Source organism: Macaca mulatta, chromosome 9 (assembly GCF_049350105.2).
Source record: "Macaca mulatta isolate MMU2019108-1 chromosome 9, T2T-MMU8v2.0, whole genome shotgun sequence".
NCBI lineage: Eukaryota > Metazoa > Chordata > Mammalia > Primates > Cercopithecidae > Macaca > Macaca mulatta.
In genome coordinates this window covers 64,243,883-64,269,965 of record NC_133414.1, presented here as the reverse complement: position 1 = coordinate 64,269,965, position 26,083 = coordinate 64,243,883, and the positions used below count along the sequence as shown (strand labels likewise).

General features: G+C 44.6%; 1 protein-coding gene across 2 annotated transcripts in view; it reads right to left on the bottom strand.

The window, feature by feature from the left end:
- The window catches only part of GRID1 (glutamate ionotropic receptor delta type subunit 1), a 783,526-nt gene that overhangs the window by 9,361 nt on the left and 748,082 nt on the right, over window positions 1–26,083 (bottom strand). Inside the window, exons 14-16 of one of the 2 annotated variants that reach the window (XM_015147073.3) lie at window positions 8,557–8,723; window positions 2,067–2,307; window positions 1,717–1,807 (exon numbers count right to left, since the gene is read on the bottom strand). In XM_015147073.3, the coding sequence (XP_015002559.1) occupies window positions 1,718–1,807; window positions 2,067–2,307; window positions 8,557–8,723 (498 nt within the window). In that variant the 3' untranslated portion in view covers window position 1,717. 2 annotated transcript variants of the gene reach the window in all.

Sequence of the window (26,083 nt, the reverse complement as noted above, 5' to 3'; positions counted from 1 at the left end):
GGCTCACAGATGATAGGCTAGAGGCTGGGGCTGAGCCTGAACCTGTGTCTCCAGGCCCCCAGCCTTGCCCACTGCTGCCCAGGAAGGCAAATTCCTGACAGTGTGATTTTCATCCACCTGGAGACCCTCCCCTGCTCCCCTGACACAAAAGGCCTTTGCACAGAGGAAACCAGGCTGAAGACTTATGGAAAATAAGCAAAACCCAAAACAAACAACATGGAGTGGGAGCAACGTGGGCCAATTTGGGGGCCTGGTCTTTTCCATCCTTCTCATCCTTCTTGGTTCTACTGGGAGTGGTTTTGGGACCACTCCACCATGGCTGCCCACTGATGCTTCCGTGCATAGAGACCTGGGTGGTGCCAAGCAGGTGAATGGTGCACTCTGGCCATGGCGTGGAGGGGCTGACACGATGAGGAGAGGTCAGATATGTGCGGCCTTTCCTTAACACTGCTCGTCAGAATAATTCACTGTCCCTCCCACTGACTTCTTTATACAAAATGTTCCGGTAGCCAAAGAAGCTCGGGACAGAACCATCAACTGTTCCTTTCAGGCCTTTTCCTCAAAGCTCTGCCTTTCTTCCCTTCTGAGCTCCGGGGGTGACAGGACAGCCACTGAGGCTGCAACTGGCTCCAGCTTCACATTCCCTTACATGGAGATACACTGAAGGATGGAGAGGAAGACAGATGTCCCCGAATATTGCAGATGTACTGAGTTAAGCAGTGTCCTCCTTCCAGCGAAGAGACAGCGTAAGGACAGAGAGCTCACTACCTGGTATAATGCAGAGTCCTGTAAAGGAGTGAGGGACACCTACCCCTGTCCTCACCCCTGACCTGCCAGGAATGCCCTTACAGACCAACGAATGGAGGGTGAGATGTGGCCAGACACCCAGGCCACAGACATGGTGGACCCACCCTTCCTGCCCAGAGGTGCCAAATCCCTGCCCTAAATTAGGCTGAGAAGGAGCCCGCCGGCTCTTACGTCCTCCTGGCTGTTTTTCTTTCCTGGCTCAGTTTATTTTTGTGCCCCTTGGACCTCCTTCCTCTGAAACCATTTAATGAACTGCCCGGTACTATCTGAGCTTTCAGTAAAAACAAAAACAGGTAAAAAACAAAAACAAAACAGAAGTGCTTTTGGGTCTGATGCAGGTTGCTTTACCACTTCCTGTTTGAGGTTTATATCCACTTGCACCCACAGAGTCTCTAAGCAGAGCTGTGGTTCTAGACATAGCTGAGGCCTATGTGGCACAGAGTGACAGCTCCGTGGATGGTGTGGCTGGGCATGTGTAGTTTCTGCTGGCAAAGCATCATCACCAAATGACACTCCTTTCCACCCTCCCTTAGGGGAACTGTCTCCAGGTCTCTGGGGGACCTTGGTGAAGGCTTTATTTCAGAAAAAATAAAAATTAAAAAAAAGACCTTGCAGAAGAATACAAACCCGATAAGAAGGAAGTGTGGAGGGACAGAATCAACTTGCAGTTGGCACATACAGGGAGGGACGTGTGCCCAGAACCTGGAGTGTGGACAGAGCTAGAGTGTTCCCTGGGCTGGGTGTACCCAGGAGGGACAGGGGCAAGGCTGGGCCCTGCAAGGAGGAGAGATATAGGGAGAAAGGAGTGCTGGGAGGGACAGGGATCCCCTGATGCTCTGGGAGAACAGTGCCCTGTGGCCCTTGGTGAGAAGTCAAAGAGAATCAGGAAGGAACGGGCTCCTCTCTTACCCTACAGGTGGTCTCTCCAGGTCAGGGTGGAGGCACATGGGCGGGGCAGGGTAGGGAAGGGCTCTCTGGCGCTGCCCACGCTGTACCTGCTCTATAGATAAATACAGGACTTTAGTGGCTAAGGCTGGCACTGCAGCACTTTGTTCAAGCAAGAAAACATCCCCTACATTCTTCTCTAGTTTTAAAAACAAAATAAAACAACAACGAAATCCCCCAATATAAAACTCTGTTGTCTCCACACAAGATGACTCAGGTAACTACTAACTAGAAACAATCTGCCCTCCCAGCGGCCCAGTGTGACACTCTTGCCTCTAGGCTGCGAAAGGGAGGGCAGGCCCCAGGGTGCTGACCTCCTTGGGGGTCTCCTGGTGGCACCGGTTGCTGTTCCACCACAACTCCAGGGCGGCCACCAGGCAGGCCAGGAGCAGGCCGATGGCCAGGATGCAGAAGACCCCGGCGAAGCTGTGTAGCTTGAGGGATTTGCCGTCGGCCTGGGCACTGGCATGGCTGGTGAGGTCACAGCGGCCCATGTGTGGCCACCACTTCTGCTTCAGCACATCCAGGTCCCCTGTGTCCTGCAGCTCCAGGATCCTGCAAGACACAATCCAGGTGAGCTATAGCCACTGACCTCATCGACTCAGCCATGAGGGACCTGGCCCCTGCCCCACCATGCTGGCCCCACCACAGACAACACTGAGCCATCCTAGCAGCTTTCTGCCTTAGCTCTTCTCTTCCCAGTCCACTCCCCACACTGCAGGTAAAGTGTTACTCCCAAACGCACATTAAGTTTTGTCACTTCCCTCCCCAACAGCCCCCCGCTCTCTCCCACCCTATCCCACTGCCCAAGAATAAAGTCTGACAGCAAATCACATAAGGCCCGTCACATGGATTCTGTGGCAAGAGCTCAAGATAAAACTAGGAAATACAGAAAGGAAAGAGGCAAACATTTAGGTTGTGGATTTAGGATATTCCTGATCCTGAAAATGCTTTCTTTTGAGCTTTCATTACTATATCCTAAGTCTCTCCCACTGGGATTCACCAAATTATTCATATAATCATTTGATTTGAGGACCTTCTGTGCTTTGCCTAGTATGATGTTCAGCACTGCTGAGCTTATGGTCTAGAGATACAATCACTGACCCTAAAAAAATTAGCTCAATCAAAGTGCAGGCAGAACTGTGATTAAAAAAAAAAAATTAATCAAAGTAGAGGTTCTAGGAAACAGCACATAGTAGGTGGTGTTCACTGGAGGATTGGAGAAAGCCTCACCGAGGAGCCTACAGGTAAGGAGAAGCTTGAAGGATGACTAATCATAAAACAGCTCACATGGGTCTAGCATGTTCTACGTGCCAAGGATTACCCTCCACGCTTGACAAATAGTGTTGAATCTTCATTCGCATGCCAATCCTTTGAGATGGTTATTCCTGTTTTCCCATTTGACAGAGAAGGAAATCAAGGCACAGAGAGGTGAAATGTCTTGCCAAAGTCATTATGAGGCTGCCAGGGTTGGCTTTCAACTTGCAGGAGGAAGAACCTTCCTGAGACTAACACCCCATGTGAAAGTCATGTCTGGGGTAGCGCTTAGCACGTTTAAGAAGTGGAAAAATGGCCAGGGAGGCTATTGGGTGGTACGGGAGCAGGCATCAGGTGAGGACAGGGAAGAAGGCAGAGCTCAGACACGGGCTCTGAGAGGGCATGAGCGGCAGCTTCGATTTCATCATGTGTGCAATGGTGGGACAACCCATGCTGCTTCTGTACTCCCCACTGTGGTTTTCTCTGGTTGTGGTATTTTTGTCTGTAACCCAGGAGTCTTAACAGAGAGCCAGTGGTAGCTGGTAGCACTCAGACCCCAAACACCTAAGCTTTTCCAGTGGGGAGTGGAGCTCTTTAAGCCTGATCCATGGTGATATATTCAACTGATAACATCTGTAGAGGTCCCTCTGAGTTCTCTGGGTGTGTGTCGTTAGAGAGCAGCAGTTGTTTATAGCCAGGAGAAATCCACTGCCCACTGGACAGTTGTGTGATCTCTACCCTGGACCTGCATTCCAGCTCAGCTGTGACCACAGACCTGAGGCTATGCTCAATTCCCATACATGGGCTTGTGTCTGGTGGAGACAAGAGTCACAACCCTGAGGGGGTCCCAAGACCTGTCAGCATCATGGGCCCAGCACAGCATGGCCTCTTGATGTCTGGGAATGGCCTGGCTCAGTGCAAAGATTGGCTTTGGAGGCACCAGACCTCACCTGGACCGGGGACTTGCCCCTCCTAAAGCTCAGTGTTCTCATCTTTGCAACATAAACTGTTGACCCCCACTTATTTGAGCAGATCCTTCAGGACAGGAGCTGTGGGTTATTCTGTTTTCCCTGAGCAACCACAGTGACTGGCATCACTAAGGCTTTCAGTAGATGTCTGTTGTGTCAATAAATGTGTGAATGTACTAATTGAGCAGTAAAAACTTGACTAAGATGGCTGTGGTTAGATATTGATATAATGTCCATTAAGTGCTCAGGGCACTGGTCAGGATGAAAGACACAGAATGTGGCTGTACATTCAGGGACTTGGTTGTTAAGATACATGTGCATTTATATGGTTTGGGGTCATGCTTAGATTGCCCCAGAACACTACAGACCCCTCTCATGGCACATCACATGGTGAACCGGACAGCCGTAGTGTTGTACCACCTCATATGATCACGTCAGGCCAACTCAGTGGCTGCACGTCTGCCTGTTCACTGGCCTTAATAAGTCTGTGCTGGTAGGCATGAGGAGGCTGAGCCTCCTGGCAGTTGCAGGAACCTCAGGGACAGATAGGCAGGACCTCAGGGCCTTTGAGGAGGTCAGCAGTTGAACAGCTAGCTAGCTATGGATAGACAGTAGAGCTTTGTGTTCATGGCTATCCATTCAAATCCAGGCTTGGAGTTTCTCAAATTTAGCTCTCTTATCACTAAAGCCTGAGGTTATAATAAATGTACCTACCTCACAGGATATTGTGACAAAATGAGAAGAGGGAACACATACAGACCGTTAGCTTGAGATCCAGCCAGTAATCAGAGCTCCATAAAAACTGGTTAGTAGTTGTCAGTCTGATGGCCACATTGACCAGTAGCCTTATCTTGCCAGCACTGACATGAGCGACCTTTTATAGAGAACACAGTAGGAGCTGATCATTTTACACTGTTTGAATCCTCATAACAGCCTGCAAAGTGGTTCTTATTATGTCTATTTTACGTCTCAAAGACCTAAAGCTCAGAATCTAGATGACTTGCCCACTGTTGCAATTAGAAAGTGGCAATGCTGCTCATCAGAGCTGGGTCATTCTGACCCAGGAGGCCATGGTCTTTCCAGAACAGCAGGCTGTTCTCCTGGGGCCAGCTTCGGGGCCTAGGGGATGGTGAGGCTCTGGCCAGATGGTGGTTGTGGGGTCAGATCCCCACTCTTCTGCTCATTAGACAGATCCTGTGCAATGTCAGGGAAGTTGCTTAATTTTGCTGACCTCTTCTTCCTGCTCCCTATAATTGTATGCACTTTTTATACCCAGTCTTATCCCAGAATGATAGTAAGGCAATTTATAGGAAAGCATAACATAAAACAAAAAACCTAAACAAACAAAAATGATATTTTAATATGGAAGGGACAGAGGAAAGATAAAACAAGTCACAGGTACAAAATGACTTTGAGAATGAGGCTAAACTAATGCACACCGTAATAATCCATACTCCCGCTTACAAGAAAGCCAGAGGGATAATAGCCACTTCCTGAAGCCAGCTGTTCTATTTTCCAGACAGATATAATTGCAGGTGCTTTTTTTTATTCAATAGCTGTGGAGCCTGCTACACAGTAGGTGCTCAATAAATGGCTATTAAGTTGCTAAACATTTATTGAATGCCCACTCTGCATGCTGTGGTCTGCAAGCCTGTTTATAGCACATAAGCCCTGCCACACATGCACATACATCTAGATTCTGTCTTCTGCCAAAGCAAAGGAGCGTATCTTTATTGAAGAAAGTAGTTTAGTTCCCAGGATGAAGGGAAAGACAGTCACAGCAGTTCCACATAAGGCTAGGACCTACCATTTATACCAGAACTTGTTTTCTACAAATGGCATGAGGCACTGCTCTCAGGACCTGTCCCTTCACTCCTCTGAAACATGCCTTAGCTAGGGGCAGCTCACAGTTCTGTATGCACCATACAAGAAAGCCTTTTTTTTTTTTTTTTTTTTTTTTTTGAGAATAGGGTCTTTTTTTGTCGCCCAGGCTGGAGTGCAGTGGTACGATCTCAGCTCACTGCAACCTCCGTCTCCTGGGTTCAAGCAATTTTCATGCCTCAGCCTCCCAAGTAGCTGGGATTATAGAAGTGTGCCACCACATCCACCTAATTTTTTGCATTTTTACTACAGACAGGGTTTTGCTATGTTGGTCGGGCTGGGCTTGAACTCCTGGCCTCACGTGATCTGCCCGCTTCAGCCTCCCAAAGTGCGGGGAGCCACGGCACCCAGCCCAACAGAACCTTTTAAAGAACCACTGGCATCAGTAAGTTGGCAACCTGAGGTCTGAGTGTCGCTACTCAAGGGATGATCCCAGCCCAGAAGGAACTGTACCATACAGGAAGATGAGGAAACTGTGGGAGGCCAGCACAGGCCACTGGTGACATTTCCTTATAATCACAGAGCACATGCCTTCTGATGAAAGCAAACAGTAATCAAACACTACTTGTCAAAATGACATGGAAACTGGACTAGCCACATTTGATTATGGTGACTGCTGGAATCAGGAGAGCAGCCCATGGGGTCTCTGTTGGGAGGTTTTGCACATGGACCTCACGGTCAGTGAGTGGACAGGTAGTGGGCAGGCTTGTTTCAGAAAGCCTGGTCTCTGGAATCACACACCCCATGTTGGCCCTGGCCCTGGTCCTCTGAAGTCACACAAAGGACATCTCACTCCTTCTGCCTCCAGCAAGGCTTACGATATTGGAGGTGGGCAGCCACACCCCTCCCCACTCATCTCCACCTTCCCCAGGTTGAGTATTCTCAGGTTCTACTCTGACCTAATGGGAGTCCCCTCTGCTCTGACTCCATTCAGCAATCCAGCCAAGACCGGGGCTCCTGGACTAATGTCTGCTGCCTCTTCTCTCCAGTGTGTCAGTGTTCACTTCAGCAGACTCTCAGGAGCCATGTGAGCAGTGTGAGCACACGGGGACTCTAACCTTTCCTCTCTGGGGCCCCTGTGCTTCCATGAGCGCGTCTTGGGGCGCATTAGTGGTCTTGGTGCTGCTGCTGTGTTGGCCCCATGGGCTCTCTTACCATCTCTTCTAGAGAGATGCTCAGAGGTTGATGGTCTGTGGAATCGTCCTGAGCCTCCCATCTCGGAAAACCAACTGGTGTGAACCTCAAGAACACCAACGTGTTATAAATCCTGGAGAGAAGCCATTCTTTCTTCATGCATTTAATCTGAGCAATTGATAAATCACTACTCCTCCTTCCCTCTTGTCATCTCTCTCTGCTCCAGAGAGTAGAGGGAGGAACAGAATGTATACTTGATTAAATTTAAGGGAAAACCCAAAAGTCTCATTTACCTTAATTAGCCCTACTCTTTTCCTCAGTTTTGCAAAGAAACCACTGAATGGACTGGTTGCAGGCCCTCCTCCTCAGCCTTCCCTTGATGGGGCTGAGGCCCAGGTACTCATGAGCAGAAGGGCACAATGTGGACATCTAGAGTGTGGGAGAAGGGAGGTTGTGGGGCTTGGAGATCCAGCAGCCACATGGGCATAGCACTAGGGCTCAGGAGACCTGGATTCTACTTCCAGCTCTGCCAGCAGCTGGCTCAGCAATCTGAATATCCTAGTTACCCTCTCTGAACTGCAGGATGTTAAAGAAATGATTTATAAGGACTCTCACGTCTCCAAATAGAAGTTCCTTAGTACTGAAATCCATGCATTAATCAGTTGACAAGCGTTGCCCCTGAACCTGGCATGATGCCAGCCTTTTCTTTCAGATGCTTCTGCCTCATTTTGGATTTGGGTAGACTCTGGCAGAGCCTGCCCATAGGGCTTCCTCACTGGGCTCTGCAGATTCATCCCTTCACCCAGCAAAATGCCCTTCACAGATGTGTGCAAGAAGATGGCCCAAGGCTTAGACATGTTGGGGACAGGAGCTCTTGTTCACAGCTGACTACTGGACAAAGGCCACTGAACTACCCATGCCCCACTTCCACCCTTTCTGGCTAAGGCCACATCCCTTCCCTGCCCCAGCAGACAGCATCTCCTTGGACAAGGAAACTTCTGCCCTACAATCAGAGGCCCCTTCCAGCCACGTGCAAATAAATATGGAGACATTCTCCTTCTCTGACCCTACTTTTTGAAAGTCTCCACATTGACTACTCCACTTTACAGGTACATTTCTCTTTAAAAGTGATTAGTAGGCCCTTATCAGATCCTGCTAATTATTCATTTTTCTGGCTAACTCCTCCTCATTCTTCCAGCCTCAGGTGCCCCCTCCTCTGGGAGGTTCTCCCAGATATCCTGGGTCTGGTGAGATGCCCTTTTCTGCCTGCCTCTACCCTAGCATACTGAGGATGTCTTTGCCACATGCTAATATGCTCTGGGCTGGCATTACCTGCTCACAACAGAGACCCCACAGAGACTCTGAGCCTTCCTGGCAGGGACCATATACTTCCACAGGGTCTGAGGGTAGGGGAGGAGGAAGCAGTGGGGCATAGTATGTGCTTAGGAAAATGTGATGAACAAAGGTGTTTGCATTGGCTCTTGTCTTCTAAGAGGTTATTCTCTTACCCTCGACCACCAGAGTCCCGAGACACTAGAGTCCCCAGGCAGCTGCCTGAGCTTACCTCTGGGAGAAGAGGTCCCTGTAGGGGCTGCCATGCTGCAGGGCGATCCCGTAACCCTTGCTGCTGATGCTGTTGCCGATGACAGTCACCGAGCAGTCGTCATCTGTCAGGGCTGCGTATTCCACCACGGCCACATCCCATAGGAAGGCGTAGTTCCCCTTCTTTGCCTGAAAGATCAAAATTACCATGAAATCAGGTAGGCCTGGCCAGTTGTGTCAGCTTTGATCGGTGAGCTATCTTGATGGTGGGATTTGAGGGACCCATCCTCAATGGTCTTCCTACCCACCAGACAGCACAGCAACTCTGCTACTGTTTCCTGGCCTACAAATACCAGCATTGGTTGAGGCCACTCACTTTGACTAGACATAAAATGTGTGCAGACCAGCCACAAAACATCTCATGGAGAGGGGAAGAGCAGAGGAACTAGAGGTGGGCTCTAAGACGAGCTTCCTGGTCACAGTGCCATGGGCCTATGTCTCAGATTAGAAGGCTCAGCTTTGGAGAGTGTAGAAAATCTAATGCCAGGTGACTGAGATTCTCAGATCAGAATTGTTGGGGAGCATAACAGTTGGGGATGAGGAACAGGGGAGAATAGAACCATGGCAAATCTTATCCACTGATATTTCTACTTAGAACTTGTCTGAGCTCTGCTTAGGGTAAATCTGGAAAATGGCCCTGAATTCAGTGCCCCAGAGTAATGATGACTTAATATCAAGCACAAGCACATGCACATGTCTAGAGTCCCCTGTGCATGAGGAAAAATCCATCAGGGACAGGGCTTGACTGTTATGGTGCCATGCCAGGCTTCTGCCACTTGTCTTTTATTGCCCACACATGAAGGTATGCACATGCCTGCACACACCCCTACACATGCACACACATGCCTGCACACATACACCTGTGCACATCCACATACATATGTGTAATACACACACATCTATGCACCCATAAGTATGTGTTCACATACGTATGCACACACTCACATGCATATATGTTTGTACACACACACATGTAAACACATATACGCACACACACGTGCAGGTTTCTGGTGTCACTGTCTCCATATCAGTGCAGTGGTGGCAGATTCTTCCATCGGGAATTTGCCTGCGGTGACAGCTAAAGTCCTACTCTGTCACACCCATCCACAGCAGAGGTTGTCTTCTATCCTGAACTACAATTCTAACTTTGCCTGGAGTTTGGGCACTGGAAGGGAATGCAAGCTGCTTTACTTTCTGGAAAGAGATGCAAACCTGACACTGTCACTTGGCCATCTTGAAACAAAGTAGGATGTTCTTAATGCAGCAAAGTGCCCAGCTTTAATGCTATAGCGAGCACACAGACAACTCGTTGCCACTTCTTTCCTTTCTACCGTGGCTCGCACTAGATGATGGGAGGCCTCATTATGGGCTTAGTGACAGCACTGAAATATCACAGACAATAATAGGCCATGCTAGCAAGCTACAGGCTTCTTGGCATTGTTGAGGGCATTGTCCCTGGCTCCTGCCTTTGTTCAGTTGAGTCTTCATGTCCACTGAGACTTTCCAAAGAGTGTCATAGCTACTTAGACGAAGTTAGTCAAGATTTTATTTCTTTCAAGACCCCAAGTGCCCATGGCCCAAGACAGCTTATTTCTTTGTCAGAAGTTCTCCATTAGAAGGATTTGTGGGCAGAGTGTGACCTCCTGCAGTGGGAAGAGCCTGTTCCCAGACATTCAGACAATTTTGCCCAACAACCTTGTAAGAAATGACACACACCTGTGCCACTCATTGACTTTCACCTCAGGGAGGAATTCAAATATTACACCAAGGCCTCAGTCCTCAACCAATCCAATTTCAGAAGTCCTAAAGGACTCTGACCCAGGTTGCAAAATTACACACATCTCTCTCCTTCCATGTAGGAAGATAACAGTCCTATAAATTTTTCCTGCTGGCAAACAAGTTTTCTCACAAAAAGATAGACATTTTCAACCTCTTAGTAACCAAGTTTCTCAGCAAAATGTTGACTTATGACCTAATATTTGGTTTCAGTCAGACTTTGGAGCATTTCACATCCATGCTTGCAATTCAACATGACAATCAGACATTGTTATTTGTACAATTTCAAAAGGGCATGTCACTTTGAGGGAAAAATTAAGATCAGGTTTGTTTCTACATTTCAAGTGATGCTCCAAGAATGAAAACAAAATATGCTGACTTAGACAGAGTGGAAAGGGACTCCAAGGAAAGCCTGATGTGGCCACTCTAATGGGACACGTGGCTTCCTTCAAGCCACAGGCGTTTGTGACTCAGTTTGGGCTCAGGGACAGGTGAGCACAGCTGCATGAAAGCACCCACATTTATAGTCCTGCTGGCCTAAGCTGAAAAGGAGGGAACATCCAGAAGGGATGCTGGCAATGGCTCAGCCTCAAATCCCTGCTAACCAGGAAGGAAGTCCAGAGGAGACAGTAGGACATGCCTTCTGGACCTGCTGAATACTCCATCTCCCCATTTGTCTATTTGTAAACAGGGACTAAGTTCATCATTATATTTATTTTTTCTTTTTTTTAAAAAAAATATAGACAGTCTTGCTATGTTACCCAGGCTGAATTTGAACTCCTGGGCTCAAGCAATCATCCTGCTTCAGCATCTTGAGTTGCTGGGACTACAGGTTCATGCCACTATGCCAGGCTGCCAATATATTTCTTGTGTCTGAGGAAGCATGTGGCTGGATCCAGAATCTGCCTGAAAATGCCGAAGCAGGAGCACCTGGAGAGGGTGCTGTCCCACATTTTGTGATGGGAGCTGGAGGTAGGCTCTAGGATGAGCTTTCTGGTCATGGCATGGGCCTATGTCTCAGATTGGGGGTTCACCCTTGGAGAGGGCAGAAAATCTAATGCCAGGGGACTGTAATTCTATGGAAATGTAGGGGAGTATAACAGTGTGGAGATGAGAAGGAGGGGAGGATGGACTGTGGTAAATCTTATCCATTTAATATTTCTACTTAGAACTTGACTGAGCCCCGTTTAAAGTGAATACAGGAAAAGGCCTTGACTTCAGTGCCTCCAAGAACAGGTGACAATATCCAGCACAAGTACATGCCTAGAGCTCCCTGTGCATGGGGAAGAACGCTTTATGGATAGGACCCTGACAGGGCCAAATCAGAAGCTCCAATGGTGGCAGGACAGGCCAGATTCTAGCTCTGTCCTTAGGAAATACCCTCCATTCCTAAATGTCATCTTCACTTCCTTGGCATCCCAGAACTTTCTCAGCCTTTCTCTTTCAGCTCCATGCTGAGTAAAAGGCAGTGCTGAAGTATTTCCTTGGGTCCCCAAGTTCATCTATTTCCAGGAGAACTTTCTGGACCTTGCAGACATCTCCCCCAGTTTCCAGTGTGTCACAGAGCCTGTCTGAGACATAAGGCTTCTTAGGTCTGACCATACTGTCAGGAACATTGCAGACGCCAGCTCTAAGAAGTCAAAATATCCCACCCATCATGGCCCTGTTGTCTTTATACAGACCCTCTTCTTCTCCCCTTGCAGAATGAGCTCCATCCTGTCCCCACAAAAACTCTAAGCTTTGCTTCTTCCTTGTAGGGTCAGAATCAGTTTTCCATGTGGCCCCTAATAATGATGAATTCACCCCCTTATTCTGTGCTACTTATCCACTGGTCTGACTTCCCCACTACAGGGAGGAACACCTAATATATCAAGCATCTGCCTCCAGGACAGCCAAGTGTGTCCTCTCTTCCCTGCCCCTCCTGCTGCAAGTTCACCCTCCTTCTTCCTTGAGTCTCAGCATTTCCTCCAATCCCGCTCCTAGGTTCAGTCACCTCCTCTGTGGGTGCAACCTCTTATCTAGCCTCTAGTTCTGTTAGGAAATCATGTCTATCTCTTTCTCGCCATTCTCCATCCCTTCACCTCCATTTCAGAGACCTCCCACATTACAAGGCATTTGTCATTTCCTATTTATATTAACTCTTTTCTGTTGAGGATGTTTTCAGGCTCTGGAAAAGACACAGCATAGGCAGGAATCTAGCTTCCTCTCAACCTTATGCTATGGTCTGGTGCTTGTAGAGGGAGGAGGGTGAACCCAGTCACCTCCCTGCAGGTGTCCCAGAGTCCCTTGGCCAAGTGTCACAACAGATCTTTAGATCTGCTATTTTTTTGCTACTTCCTGTTCAGACCAACTCCTTCTTCCTGTATCTCCCAGTACTGTCTTATCCCTACTTCCAGGTGGCTGTGGGAAGTTGAAGAGGATAATGTCTGAGAACAGCCATGATAGGTGGTAAGTTGTTTGCAAATAGATTGTTAGCATTTATCTCATAATGCCTAAAAGATAAAAGGGATGCCACTGATTTGAGTTCCGCTATTAAAAGAAAACAAAAGCAAACACTATATTTCACCTTTCAATGGGTTAAGTTACCTTTATCTGGTTTGGCTGGTCCATTTATAATATTAAACGCATTCTGAATTTCCAATTGCTTACTCACCATGGATCAATGCCTTAGAATAAGGCTGGTGGAAAGTTAGGCTGGAGACAAGGCTGTGGATACAGCCAAGCTTGCTCCAAGCCCTCAGCTCTCTGCAGAGCCTAGGTGGGCATAGACATCCAACAGTCCAGGCCCTTTTGACCCCAGAGAGCCCTTCAGGACTAGTTACGGGGTCCTGGGACTCCAACCCATGTTTCTTCCAGGAGCTATGAAACGTATTTGCAGATCATCCTAGAAAATAGATGTCTGCAAACTAATATGTGTAAGTGGCCAAATTACATTTCTAGAACATATGGTCTAGAAATGTAATTTGGCCACTTACACAGCGCTTTAAAAAAAAATGATAATATCTAGTGGTAAAGGAATTGTGAAAAAAATGTGCGTAATCCTTCATGGCTACCAGCACCACAAAATGATGCAACCCTTTGGAGAGTAATACAACAGTACAAAACACAAATGTTTAAAGCTGCTCATGTCTTTCACCTTTGCAAGTTGGGAATTTAACCAAAAAAGTAACCTAAATGTATCTAAAATGCATGACAAATATTCTAAATCAAGAGTTGACTCTAAAGTAAACATATGGTTTAAATATTTACTATTAGGGAAACAACTTAATCAATTATGGTTCATAAATGTGATAGCATTTTATGTAACAGATAGTAATATAAAGACTTTACAGAAACACTATATGTTTATATTTATATACATAGATATGAATACTTAAGGAAAGTGAAAGAAAATAATAGGATGAACAGATTATTATTGATAGATACAGTATTATTGCTCTTGTGTGTACATGTGAAATGCAATATTCTAAAAGATGGATCATCACCTAATAGAGCGGGATAAGTGACACTTTTCTAGACAAGTGGGTGAAAGTGTTGTCTTTATTTAACCTTGTTTCACAGTTTGTTCTATCATGCATGACACAGACACCTAATCCAATCTGCATCCTCCATGTGCCCCTGGCTCCACTGTAGCAGTGCCCTGGCCCATCATCAACAGGACACAAAGGTCTGGGAGAGCTCTCAGACCTCTCCAGAACACTGGCTCCCTGATAATAGCCAAGCACTTGGAAAAATCTCCTTGACATTTCTGGCCTACCTCTAAACATTTTGCTTCATTTCATTCTCTCCTTTTCCTAAAAGAAAAGCAAACAAACAAACATGGTCCAGACATAAAAAAGAATAGATGCAGGAACTTTAGGGAAAGGAGGAAGAATATCTTGGCATGAGAAAAAGTCAAAGGCATGTGAGCATCTATCCCTGGGATGCCAGGACAACAACAGCTAGAGAGACCACCCAGCCTTGTCTCCCAGCAAACACCTTAGCAAACAGATTCCCTTCTCAGTCTACCTGCACCCTGGGTTGTTGCAAAAGGAAAAAAAAATTGACATGGTGAGGGAGTCTGGCTCTAACATTACAGCATCCTCCCTAACATTTAGGGGAATATGATTGGCCTCTATTTGCTGGAGGAAGGTTGGGCTCTATAAAAGAAGCCGCAAGTGAGCTGGGTTATTGGATGACTTGCTTGTGTTCCATGACTTCACACCGGCAGTAAAATGAAATTGCATTGCCTTTTGTTGCTCCACTGATTCCACCCCTTTTGGAACTCACTTGGAGCACAACCTTTCAGAGACATCAGCCTTCAAGGCAAGAACCTCATTACACTATTACATTCCATCCTAACTGCTTTGGAAAGGGACAAGCAACCACACTGCTCCCCCAAATGAGAATGTTTGTGCTGCAAACATCAGTTAGAAACGCTATCGGAAAGGAAGCACAGAAGGAAGCCAGGTGCCCGTAGTGCCAGGTACAGGGAAGGTGTGGGGCCCCCACTGGGTACCAGTGCCTTCAGAAACCTGATCCCTTTTTTATCCATGTAATACTACTCAAGGGCAGAAGATTCCACCCCATTTACAGACAAAACAACAACAACAACAAAAACAAAAAAAACTGAGGCTCAGAAAAATTAAATGACATGTCCCAAACAAGCCTGAATTATGAACAGTGGAGCCATGTCAACCTGAGTTACATCTGGCTCCAAAGAAGTCTGTGCTGTCTCCTCTGTCCTGGTTAGACTCATGAAGAATGGACTGGGGAGAATTCACCTACTGTCTTTGCTCTTGGACCACTTCCCAGGGAACATTGCTGGTGACAGACCACACACAAATGGCAATGCCTGTATTTCCCTAGCTTTAGAAACAAAAGTGGTTCATGGAGTCACTGAAACTCTGGAAGAAGGGAGGACACGGGGTCTGCCCCTTCTCTGTACATCACGGACTCTTTGGAAACCTGACACATTCTCGTGTGCATTCACCATCTGTGCAGAGTGCATTCTGCCTCTGCTTCAGCCACCATTTATCCTAACAAAGCAGAACTCAGCCTTTTCAAGCATCCTAAGTCTTAGTTCCTATAGTCATGTTCATACAATGGCAACACATTACCACAGGCAGCCTGAACCCTGGCTACGGTGATACCTGTATTATGTATGCACCATGCCAAATTATAAGATTCAACAGTAAAACCCAGACCATCTGCAGAGAAAAAGACAATTTTGCAGTCGGCTGGTGGGAGTGTGGCTGGCATGATATTTCTGGAATGGCAATTTGGTGGGGAGAATTGAATGTTTTTAAAATGTGTACATGCAGCGATTCTACCCCGTGGAATTTATCCTGAGGAATTATTCAATTTTCAAAAAGTGTTTGCATAAAGATTTTTTCAGGGCAACACTGTTTAAACTAGTCAGAAGTTAGAAACAACCTAAATGCTCAGTAATTGGGAATCAGCTAGGCGAATGATAGTATTAGATGGTGGAACATTATGTTACCATTAGTATGGGGCTTTAAAAGAGCATTGATTGTTAAGGGAAATTTCCATGGGAAAAAAAGAGGCACCCCTGAGCTATGAACCAGCCTGGGTTACTGAATCCAACTGTATGAGTTTAAATGCTAGCTCCACGCTTGCTGTCTGTGCAGACGAGTTGCTTAACATCTCCGAGTCTCAGTTCCACTGGATAAACTGGTCCCTACCTCACAGAGTCCTGATGAGGATTAAATTACTCAATATGTGTGATGTACTTAGGATCTTGCTTAACATATGGTAAGAGCTAAATAAATGATAATCAATCTTATATTGTTTAGTGGAAAATGAACCTATTACACTAGAGTATTGACATTGTGACCACCTCTTAAATTATTATGTAAATCTTTATGTTTGTGAAGGATCAAAAATAAGTGCCAAATACAAGCCATGGTCATCTTTGGGAGGTGCCATCATGAGTGACTTTTGTTGGTTTTGAACATCTCTTTGTTGCCTATGTTTCCTGCAGCTCAGCAAGACTCACCTTTTGTGACTACGGATATCGAGGCTCAGCCTCCTTCCTTGTGCACAGCGCCGCAGAAAAAGCAGGGTGCCCACTGTCACAGCTCAGCTCTCCAGTGACCCTACTGTCTCAGGGGCTAAGAATTGTTTCCTGAAAAGACGGTTGTGAGTGGTAAATTCCCGAAGGCAAAACACTGTACCTGGCACAGCATGAGGGCTCAACGCGAGTTCCGTGTCCTCCTCCTTCCTTCAGTTCCCAGATGGTCAGGAGATCCATCTGTCAGCTGTGATTGAAGCATTTTCCCTCCACCTACTCCCCTCTTGCCAGTCACCCCCCATCTTCACCAACTCAGCAACACACTCTGTGTGAGTATGCAGTGTGTGTGCATGCAGAAGAGTGTGAGTTTGTGTGTTTATGTGCATGAGAGTTGTGTATGTGCATATGTGTAAGTGTGAGGGAGATGTGTTTGTATAGATGTGTACATGTGGATGCACATGAGAATATATGGGTGGGTGAGTGTGTGTGCATTCGATAATACACGTTAGTGTCTATAGGTACGTATTTATGTGTATGTGTGCATGGGAATGTGTGAGTGTGTGTATGGGTGTGTGCGTGTGCGCATGTTGGAATAATGTACATACAGGTATGACTGTGTATGTGTGTGAATGTATGTGAGGGTGTGAGAATTATGTGTGTGTACATGTGTAAGCGTGAGGGAATGTGTGTGTGTGAAGGTGTGTGTGTATACATGTGAGAATTGTATATATGTGTGCAGGTTGATGAGTGAGTTTATGTGTGAATGTGTGAGTATGTGTATGATTGTGAGCACCATTGCCCCAAGGGAGGCAGCAGAGAAGAGGACTCAGGTACCAAGCTGCTGGAGAACCATGAAGGGTTCAGAAAAAGTGGACCTTCAGCTGGAGATAAAGAGCCCATCTCTAAAGAGAGAACAATGGAGAGAGGTGATGCAAAATCAAAATGATGTGAGGCTGTGAGGCCGACCATTGGTGGGCCCAGCTAGGAGGCTGCCAGGAAACCTGCTACCCAAAGAATGAAAGGTAAAGACTTTTTATCTGGATCAGACTCTGGACCAGCAAAAGGAGGCAAACCAGGACAGGCTTAGTTGGGGGGCAAGAGATTGCAGACAAACTCTCCACAATTACTGAAAAAGCTGCTTTTCTGAGGGTCCACAGGGCACAAAGTCAATTTGGCTCCTGGCTGCAACCCAGAGTGAACAGGATGGGACTGGACAATGAGATGACACAACCAAAGGGGAGCAAGGCCTTCTGGCAGCAGGTAGGCCTCTGGCTTGTGTGGCATGTAGAGCACAGACACTAGGGCAGCCCTTAGCTTTGTCATGAAAGGCCCAGAGAGGCCACCCATGACCTGGGCAGGAGAACTGAGAAGATGGAGGTGTCGCCAGGCTACAGCAGTAGGACATGGCTCCTGATGGCCAGGTGCCAGGATTTCTGCAAATGATTGCCTGTCTCATCCTGGTATTCCTGTTTCCTAGAGTAACATAGTCAATAGTGAGGAGGACAGCAGTGGATAGAGAGAATGAGAGTAATTCTGCATCTCAAAAAGGCCACCAATCCCTTTTTTCCATGAGTTTCTTTTCTTTGTTAAAAAATTTGTATAACTTTAAAGGGTACAAGTGCAGTTTTGTTACATGGATATATTGCATAGTAGTGAAGTCTGGGATTTTACTGTAACCATCACCCAAATAGCCTACATTGTACCCTTATGTAATTTCTCATCCCTTACCCCCATCCCACCCTCCCACCTTTCCAAGTCTCTAATGTCTGTTATTCCACACTCGATGTCCAGGTGTACACATGATTTAGCTCCCACTTATAAGTGAGAACATGTGGCATTTGATTCTCTGTTTCTGAATTATTTCACTTAAGATAGTGACCTCCAGTTACATCCATGATACTGCAAAAGGCATTATTTTATTCTTTTGAATGGCTGAATAATATTCCTTTGCATAAATATACATATATATATCACATTTTCTTTATCCAATCAACAGATTGATTTCATATCTTAGTGAACAGAGATGCTATAAACATATAACTGCAGTTATCTTTTAGATATAATAATTTTCTTTGAATAGATACCCAGTAGTGAGATTGCTGGGTAGTTCTATGTTTAGTTTTTTGGGAAATCTACATACTGTTTTCCATAGAAGTTTTAGTAATTTACATTCCCACCAACACTGTAGAAGCATTCCCTTTTCTCTGCATCCTCACTAACATCTGTTATTTTTTGTCATTTTAATAACAGCCATTCTGACTGGTGTAAGTGATATCTCACTGTTGGTCTAATTTGCATTTATCTGATGACTAGTGATGTTCTGCATTTTTTTCCTATGCTTGTTGGCCATTTGTATTTCTTTGTTTGAAAAATGTCTATTCATGTCCTTTGCCCACTTTTTAATGGAGGGACAGATAGCCAGAATTTGTAAGAAACTCAAACAACTGAACAACAGCAACAATAACAGAAATGCCTTTTCTCTTACGTTATCTGCCCTTTGGATTTTTAACTTCGTTTATAGAATTTTCAATTCCAGGTCATAGAGAGCACAGCATGGTATGTTGGCGAGAACAAGGATTTGGAGACAGGCAGACCAGGTCTTTCTTTAGCATCCTTGGCCAGCTATCTGAGCCCTCTGAGCTGAATGCCCTCACCTAGAAGACAGGAATAGCATGCCCACCTCACACACTTGTCACAGGAAAAGACAGTGTGGTGCATTGAAGAAACGCAAACAATAACACACTATTCTCATGATCATGACAATCATTACCTGCATTATCTTATAGCTGAAAGTTTGGATCCTGATAATGCAATTGCCTTGGAATAAATAACACTTGAAATTGTCCTCAATCATCAGTATAGTAAATTAGAAAAATTGTTAGACTAGGCTGGATCACAGTCTTGGCCCAATTACTGATTTCATATCAATTTATAAAAATGGAAGAGTGGCACAGATGGTCCTTCAGGTCTTCTCCAGAACTGGCATTCTTAAAGTCTATGATATAGACTAGTGGCTCTCAAAGTGTGTTTTCTGGCCAAGCAGCATCAGCTCACTGATGAACTTATAAGAAATGTAAATTATCAGGTCCCATCCCAAGACCCACTAAATAAGACTCTTAGAACAAGGTCCAAAATGCTATGTTTTAATAACCTTTACAAGTGATCCTGATGCATGCTAAAGTCGAGATGTAATGATTTAGACCTCTGGGTCAAATAATTTCTGATCTTCTCTTGAACATAGGTTTAGAAAGGGAGATAGTATTAAAGCTCCAGGGTGATGAATTGGAGTACTGAATGGAAGAAGGGAAACCATAGAGTTGAGAGACCAGGGCTACTAAAAACACATTTTAAAGGAAAGTCACACTGAACATCTTCCTGAAAATAACTCTACTTTATGTTTTACCAGCTATTCTCTTCCCTTACCATCAATTCCATTCCCTGAATTTCTTAGAAAGTTCAGGATAAACTTCCGCAGTCCAAATTGTGTACACTTTCCACCCAAGGAAATTGAGGCTCAAAAAGAACTGTACCCAAGGCCACAGAATTAGCTATTGGCAGAGCTTCAATTTCTCCTCAGATCTCCTTGACTGCAAATTGCCTTCCTCTCTGTCACATCAAAAGTTCAGTATCAGTAGCCCCAAACAGCCACACTGAGCCCCCTGAGCAATTGACTCTGTCCTCATGCTGGTTTTCTCCCCTCTTCTGCTGCCAGATTCTTGTCAAGTCTTTGTTAATGACATCTGCCTCCAGCATCTGACCCTTTGGAGACATTATGGCAGCATTCCCTTTTAGGGCCTCCAGCACTTTGGGGAGGAATAGTTTTATTTAGTGAGCCAAAAATTGTCCTAGTAAAATAAGGTTTCTTATATTTTCAAGAAAAAAGAAGCTGGTTTGGTACAAAGGAAAAAGAAAAGTCCTAAGTTGGAAAAATCAATGCCTCTTTTCTCAAATTCTGAAGTTGTACGCTATCAGCAAAACTAGGGACTATAAATAACCTCGTCAGTAGGGCAAAGGGACACATTGATTTTTCAATGATTTGTCAAAATTTTAAATTGTCCAAAGACCATGATAAACAATAATCTAATCTGAGTTATTCCATGGGAAAAATTAAGATGACCTAAAAGACAGAGTAAATCTGTGTACCCAGATACAAAATAGATTACAAAGGGAAAAGAATACAGAATGAAGAATGCCATCCCAGGAAATTTAAACAACTTAAGAATACATGAATTCAGGGTACACAGACGACAAACATACATATGGTCAAATAGCCCATAAAGTACAGGAACAGGACTGTGCAGATACTCCCTGTGTGCCAGGTACACACATATGCACACCCACCCACACCCACACACACACACACACAAGGAAGAATGTAAGCTTGACCATGCATGTCCTGTTTGCTCCCCTAGCATGATGTCTGGCATAGAGTTGGTGCTAAGTAAATATGTGTAAAGTGATTGAATAAAAGATGAAGGGATGGCAAGCAAAATCTGGGAAGCCAGAAGCCTTGGTCTTGGCTTGACTGAGCTGCTGAGTGGGGCACATCCTGTTTGCCCCTCCTGGTCTGCCCTCCACCCTTTTCCACCCTGAAGTCTCTTCCAGAGGCTTCACAGACAGCATTAATGGGCACCCTTGGCCTCAGTTTCTAAAATTCAAGAATAAATAAAATACTAATAAAACAACAATCATGACAATAAGCACCATTTGTTCAAGCAAACGTTCTCAAACTCGGAAGCCATGAGGATCACCTGGAGGACATGTTAAAACACAGATTGCTAACCTCCCTGTTGCCCAGCTTCTAATTCATTAGCTCTGGAGTAGAGTCCAAGACGGTACATTTCTAACAAGTTCTCACATGATGCTGGCAGTGTTGGAACAAGGCCCACCCTTTGAGAACTACACTGTTAAAATATACTTTTTAATGTTTTTCTTTTGTTGTTTTGAAATGGAGTCTTGCTCTGTCGCCCAGGCTCACTGCAACCTCCGCCTCCTGGGAACAAGCGGTTCCTGTGCCTCAGCCTCCTGAGTAGCTGGGACTACAGACATGTGCCACCAGGCCGGGCTAATTTTGGTATTTAAAAAAAAAAGTTTTTATTTTATTTGAAGGTGTGGGATACACGTGCAAGATGTGCATAGGTGTTACATAGGTAAACGTGTGCCATGGTGGTTTGCTGCACCTATCAACCCATCACCTAGGTATTAAGCCTCACATGCATTAACTATTTATTCTGATACCATCCCTCCATCCCCCAACAGGCCCCAGAGTGTGTTGTTCCCTTCCCTGTGTCCATGTGTTCTCATTGTTCAGCTCCCACTTATGAGTAAGAACATGTAGTGTTTGGTTTTCTGTTCGTGTGTTAGTTTGCTGAGGATAATGGCTTCCAGCTTCATCCATGTCCTTGAAAAGGACATGATCTTGTTCCTTTTATGACTGTAGAGTATTCCATGGTGTATTAATTTTTGCATTTTTAGTAGAGATGGGATTTCACCATGTTGTCCAGGCTGGTCTTGAACTCCTGACCTCAAGAGATCCTCCCGCCTCAGCCTCCCAAAGGGCTGAGATTACAGGCGCGAGCCACCATGCCTGGCTCTTTCACATCACTTCTAATCTTTACAATAACTCTGATAAGACCTGGTATTATTATTCTTATTATTCAGGAGCCCGTTAATTTGCCCAAGATCTCACAGCTAGTAAAAGATGGATACAAGATCCAAATCCAGTTCTTTCAGAACCAAATCCGATTCTCTATTCACTATGCTATGCTGCCTTTAACTGAGCACTTGACTTCACTGAAATAAAGTTTAAGTGAGACCCATGAAACTATACCCCGAGGCCAAGGTGGCTTTGCTGTCTGAAGCAGCTTCTTCTTAAAGTCTGTTTAGCCATAAAGGGTTGCTGGGAACTGGCAACACGAACTGTGCTGTGAGGAGAGAGAAGCAGCAAAATTGCATGCTATCCCAATTAACATTAAGGAACATCCCTTCATGTGCTGGGAGACCATCTCCAGAGGCTTATGTGGAAGAGCCTCATCCTCTAACTCCATTTGTGGCTAAGTATTCCTTTATGGCCTTTGCTAAAATGTCAGAGCTCACACAACAGCCTTGGAGCACTTTGAGGAGCTATAAAAGAGGTCACATTCTGACCAAAAAGATACAAATGGACTCTCATTCCTCACAGCTGAATAAGCTGTGGGGCTCTACCTGTCGGAATTTACAGCTTTGTAAAGTCAAAAGAACCATAAAAGTTCACTGGTAGAGGGCTGGGTGCAGTGGCTCACATCTGTAATCCCAGCACTTTGGGAGGCTGAGGTGGGCGGATGACCTGAGCTCTGGAGTTCGAGATCAGCCTGACCAACATGGAGAAACCCCGTCTTTACTAAAAATACAAAATTAGCCAGGTGTGGTGGCGCATGCCTGTAATCCCAGCTACTCGGGAGGCTGAGGCAGGAGAATTGCTTGAACCCAGGAGGCGGAGGTTGTGGTGAGCCGAGATTGCTCATTGCACTCTAGCCTGGGCAACAAGAGTGAAACTCCATCTCAAAAAAAAAAGTAAATAAAGTTTACCAGTAAAGGGGCTTTACAGGGGTAGTGGGGGAACTCCTGCACAGTCCTGATGGGGGCACCTCTCTCTATCCCTCTCTCTCTCTCTCCCAAACACACACACACACACACACACACACACACAGAGAGAGAGAGAGAGAGAGAGAGAGAGAGAGAGAGAGAGAGAGAGAGACTACAATTTCAAAATATAGGACCCAGAGCAAATCTTAATATCCTCATGTTATAGAGTGAAGAGACCTATCAGCTGTTTATTGGAGCACCCCATCCCAGTGGAAACCACTACTTCTACCCAAATATGTTTTATCTTATGGATGATCACAAGATAATGATGACAATGATAATAATAGTAGTAATAACAAAAAGACACAAAAATGGTAGAAAGAGACAGCTAATTTTGGGGAAAATAATTTAGTTTTTTTGAGTTTTGCATTCCTTATTTGCAAAATGGAAACACGCCACAAAAGATCCTCAATGGTGAAGATAAAGTGCATAAGCACAATGCCACACATGTCAATTTCTATGTAAATGTTATTTTTTTTCACTTTTTCTTCCTTTTTGCTCCTGAATAAACATTATGCCAATAAAGTGGAAATAAAACTAAGCTACACAAAAATTGCCAACAATCTGGCTGACATAATAAATCAAAATTATTTTCACCAGAAATTTCTTCTTGATTTTAATGTAATCTAATAACAAAACAATTCAGTTTAAAATGTAAAAACTTAAGTCATAAAACCCAAAGCAATAATATTCAATGGAACAAGCAGAATGGAATCAGCCCACATTTACAGCCAGCACTAAGGTGAAGCGTATCAGACCTGGGTACAAAGCAAATTACAGGGTAGAGAAAATCTGAAAAAAAAAAAAAATCAGATTTAAGCGAAGTCAATATCCTCCCACTTCCTCTAATAAGAAGTTTGAAAATAATCAAGGTTAGCATGATGGCATGGATATTGGTTTGATTCCAGAGCTTACTCTATCAAATTATAAAAATTGTAAAAGAAAGTAATTGCAGAATTCATAACAAGATTTGCTTGGCAATGCTCAAAACCCAAAGCAGAATAATTTAATAAGGGAGGCACAGTGGGGGTTTTCCTTGATCTTTGGACTGTATTATCCCAAACCAGTCATCACCAAACAGAATTAAACGGCAAGGAGTTATAAAGGGGCCAACTTAGTCAATTGTGTGGCAACGGGCTCCAGTAAGACTGATTCTGCCACTCAGGCCCAGGGCAGAGGACCCCCTGCCCTCCCCTGCCCCCTCCTTGCCCTTACTGCAAGTGGACCCCAGAAATTTTGCTGCTCATTCATGTTTAAGAAAGATACATATGAATGCATTTCTTCCCACTCTCATTTCTTACTCATTGAACATTTACTTTGATTTTTGAAAGGGTAGGAGACTTTGAGTAAGCACTTTATCCCTATGCCCACCTCTGTCCTCGGCCAGCCCTAAGGACAGACAAATAAATAAGAGGCAGGCCTCACCGTAGAAAAGCCCCAAGTCTAGCAGGGCTGTGACAGAGCAGGGCACTGAGGGTTGGATGGCATCTGGTGAGGCTGCACTCTGGGATGACCTGTGTAGTAAGGGGAAAGGGAAACCCCAGGGAAGGCTCAGAAGACACTAATGTTTCTGTTACGGCCTGAGGGATAACCAGGAACCAGCCTGACAAGCAGAGAAGGAGACTGGTGCTCCAAGCAGTGTGCGGGAGCTGAAGCTTCATTCTAACCACGAATTTCTTCCATTTCTGTGGAGTGTCACAGGGTAACGACAAGGGCGCTGGAGTGAGAAGAGTTCAATACTGACTCAAGCTTGATTGTCAGCAAGTCCCTTGCCCTCTTGGAACTTCAGTTTCCTCATTAATGAACTGGTTGTGCTGAAGCACAATTGACCTGATGCACGGGAGAAACTTAACCTCACACCTGGTCCAGACCAGGTTTCTCTCATGGTAGCTGTTGTGATAAAATTAATCTCCTGATTGTCCAAACATTGACATAAGGCCCAATGGAGGAAAGGGAGACCCAGGATAAAATAAGAAAGGATACAAAAATATTTTACTTTTGAAATAATATACTGTCCCAAGTCCGTTTTTGTCTTCTCTTCTAACTCAGTTTTAGGAGGAAAAGTGTCACGTCCACTTTTACATATTAACTGAGTTCAGCACTAGTAAATGGGTTGATGAATAAATGAACGAATAAATGGATAAAATACAAAATACTTCACAGAGTAAATCACTGCAGAAATCTATATTTAAGGAAGAAATTTACATGTCCATCACTTCTGATTATTGAACAACCATAGACCTCTAAACACGATCTTATTCAATTTCCCCAATTAGCCAGAGTTTATAATGGCAATGCCCAGGAAAAAAAAATTTAAAGAAAATGATTGCTGTTCCACTCTAGTCCCCAGAATTATAAATCAAAATAAAGCAAAAATACATGCATACACAAATAACTTGTACAAATATAAACAGAAAGAAACAAAAAATCACAATGAAAGATATGAGAAAGTAGAAAACACTAATTTATTTTTAAAATCTTAAGATAAATCACAAGGATTTGATGAAAAAAATCCACTGACAAATAAATATTCTTTAGATCCCAAAACTAATAATGTAATTCATTCAAAGCTCTGCTTTTGGGAATATTCAATAATATTTCATCAAGGGCTTTAAATGTTTATATCCTTTTTGGCATCATAATTCTACTTTTGAGAATTAGACCTACAGAAATAAATGTAGTAACTGAAAAACATTAGGCATAAAGATGTTCATTACAATGTTATTTATAACTGTAAACAACTGGAAATGACCCAAATGGCAATCAAGAAAGGAATGTTTAAATAAAATTTTTACATCCATTTACATTTCATAAAATACTAATTAGTCACTAAACAATTTTTATGAAGTTTTCCCACATTGTCAGAAAAATGCAGGATAAAATATTTTTATAGCAATATAATTATATGCCATGTTTGTAGAAATTCTAAAAAGACTAGACAGAAATACACAAGAGGATTCCTGGAACTGCATTTAGGTGGTGAAAAAAAGAAATCTCTTAAACTTTTCTTAATGGGGACTTATTACATGTAAATCATAAACGTATAACCTAAAGATTTCCTCTCAAAACTGTTTAT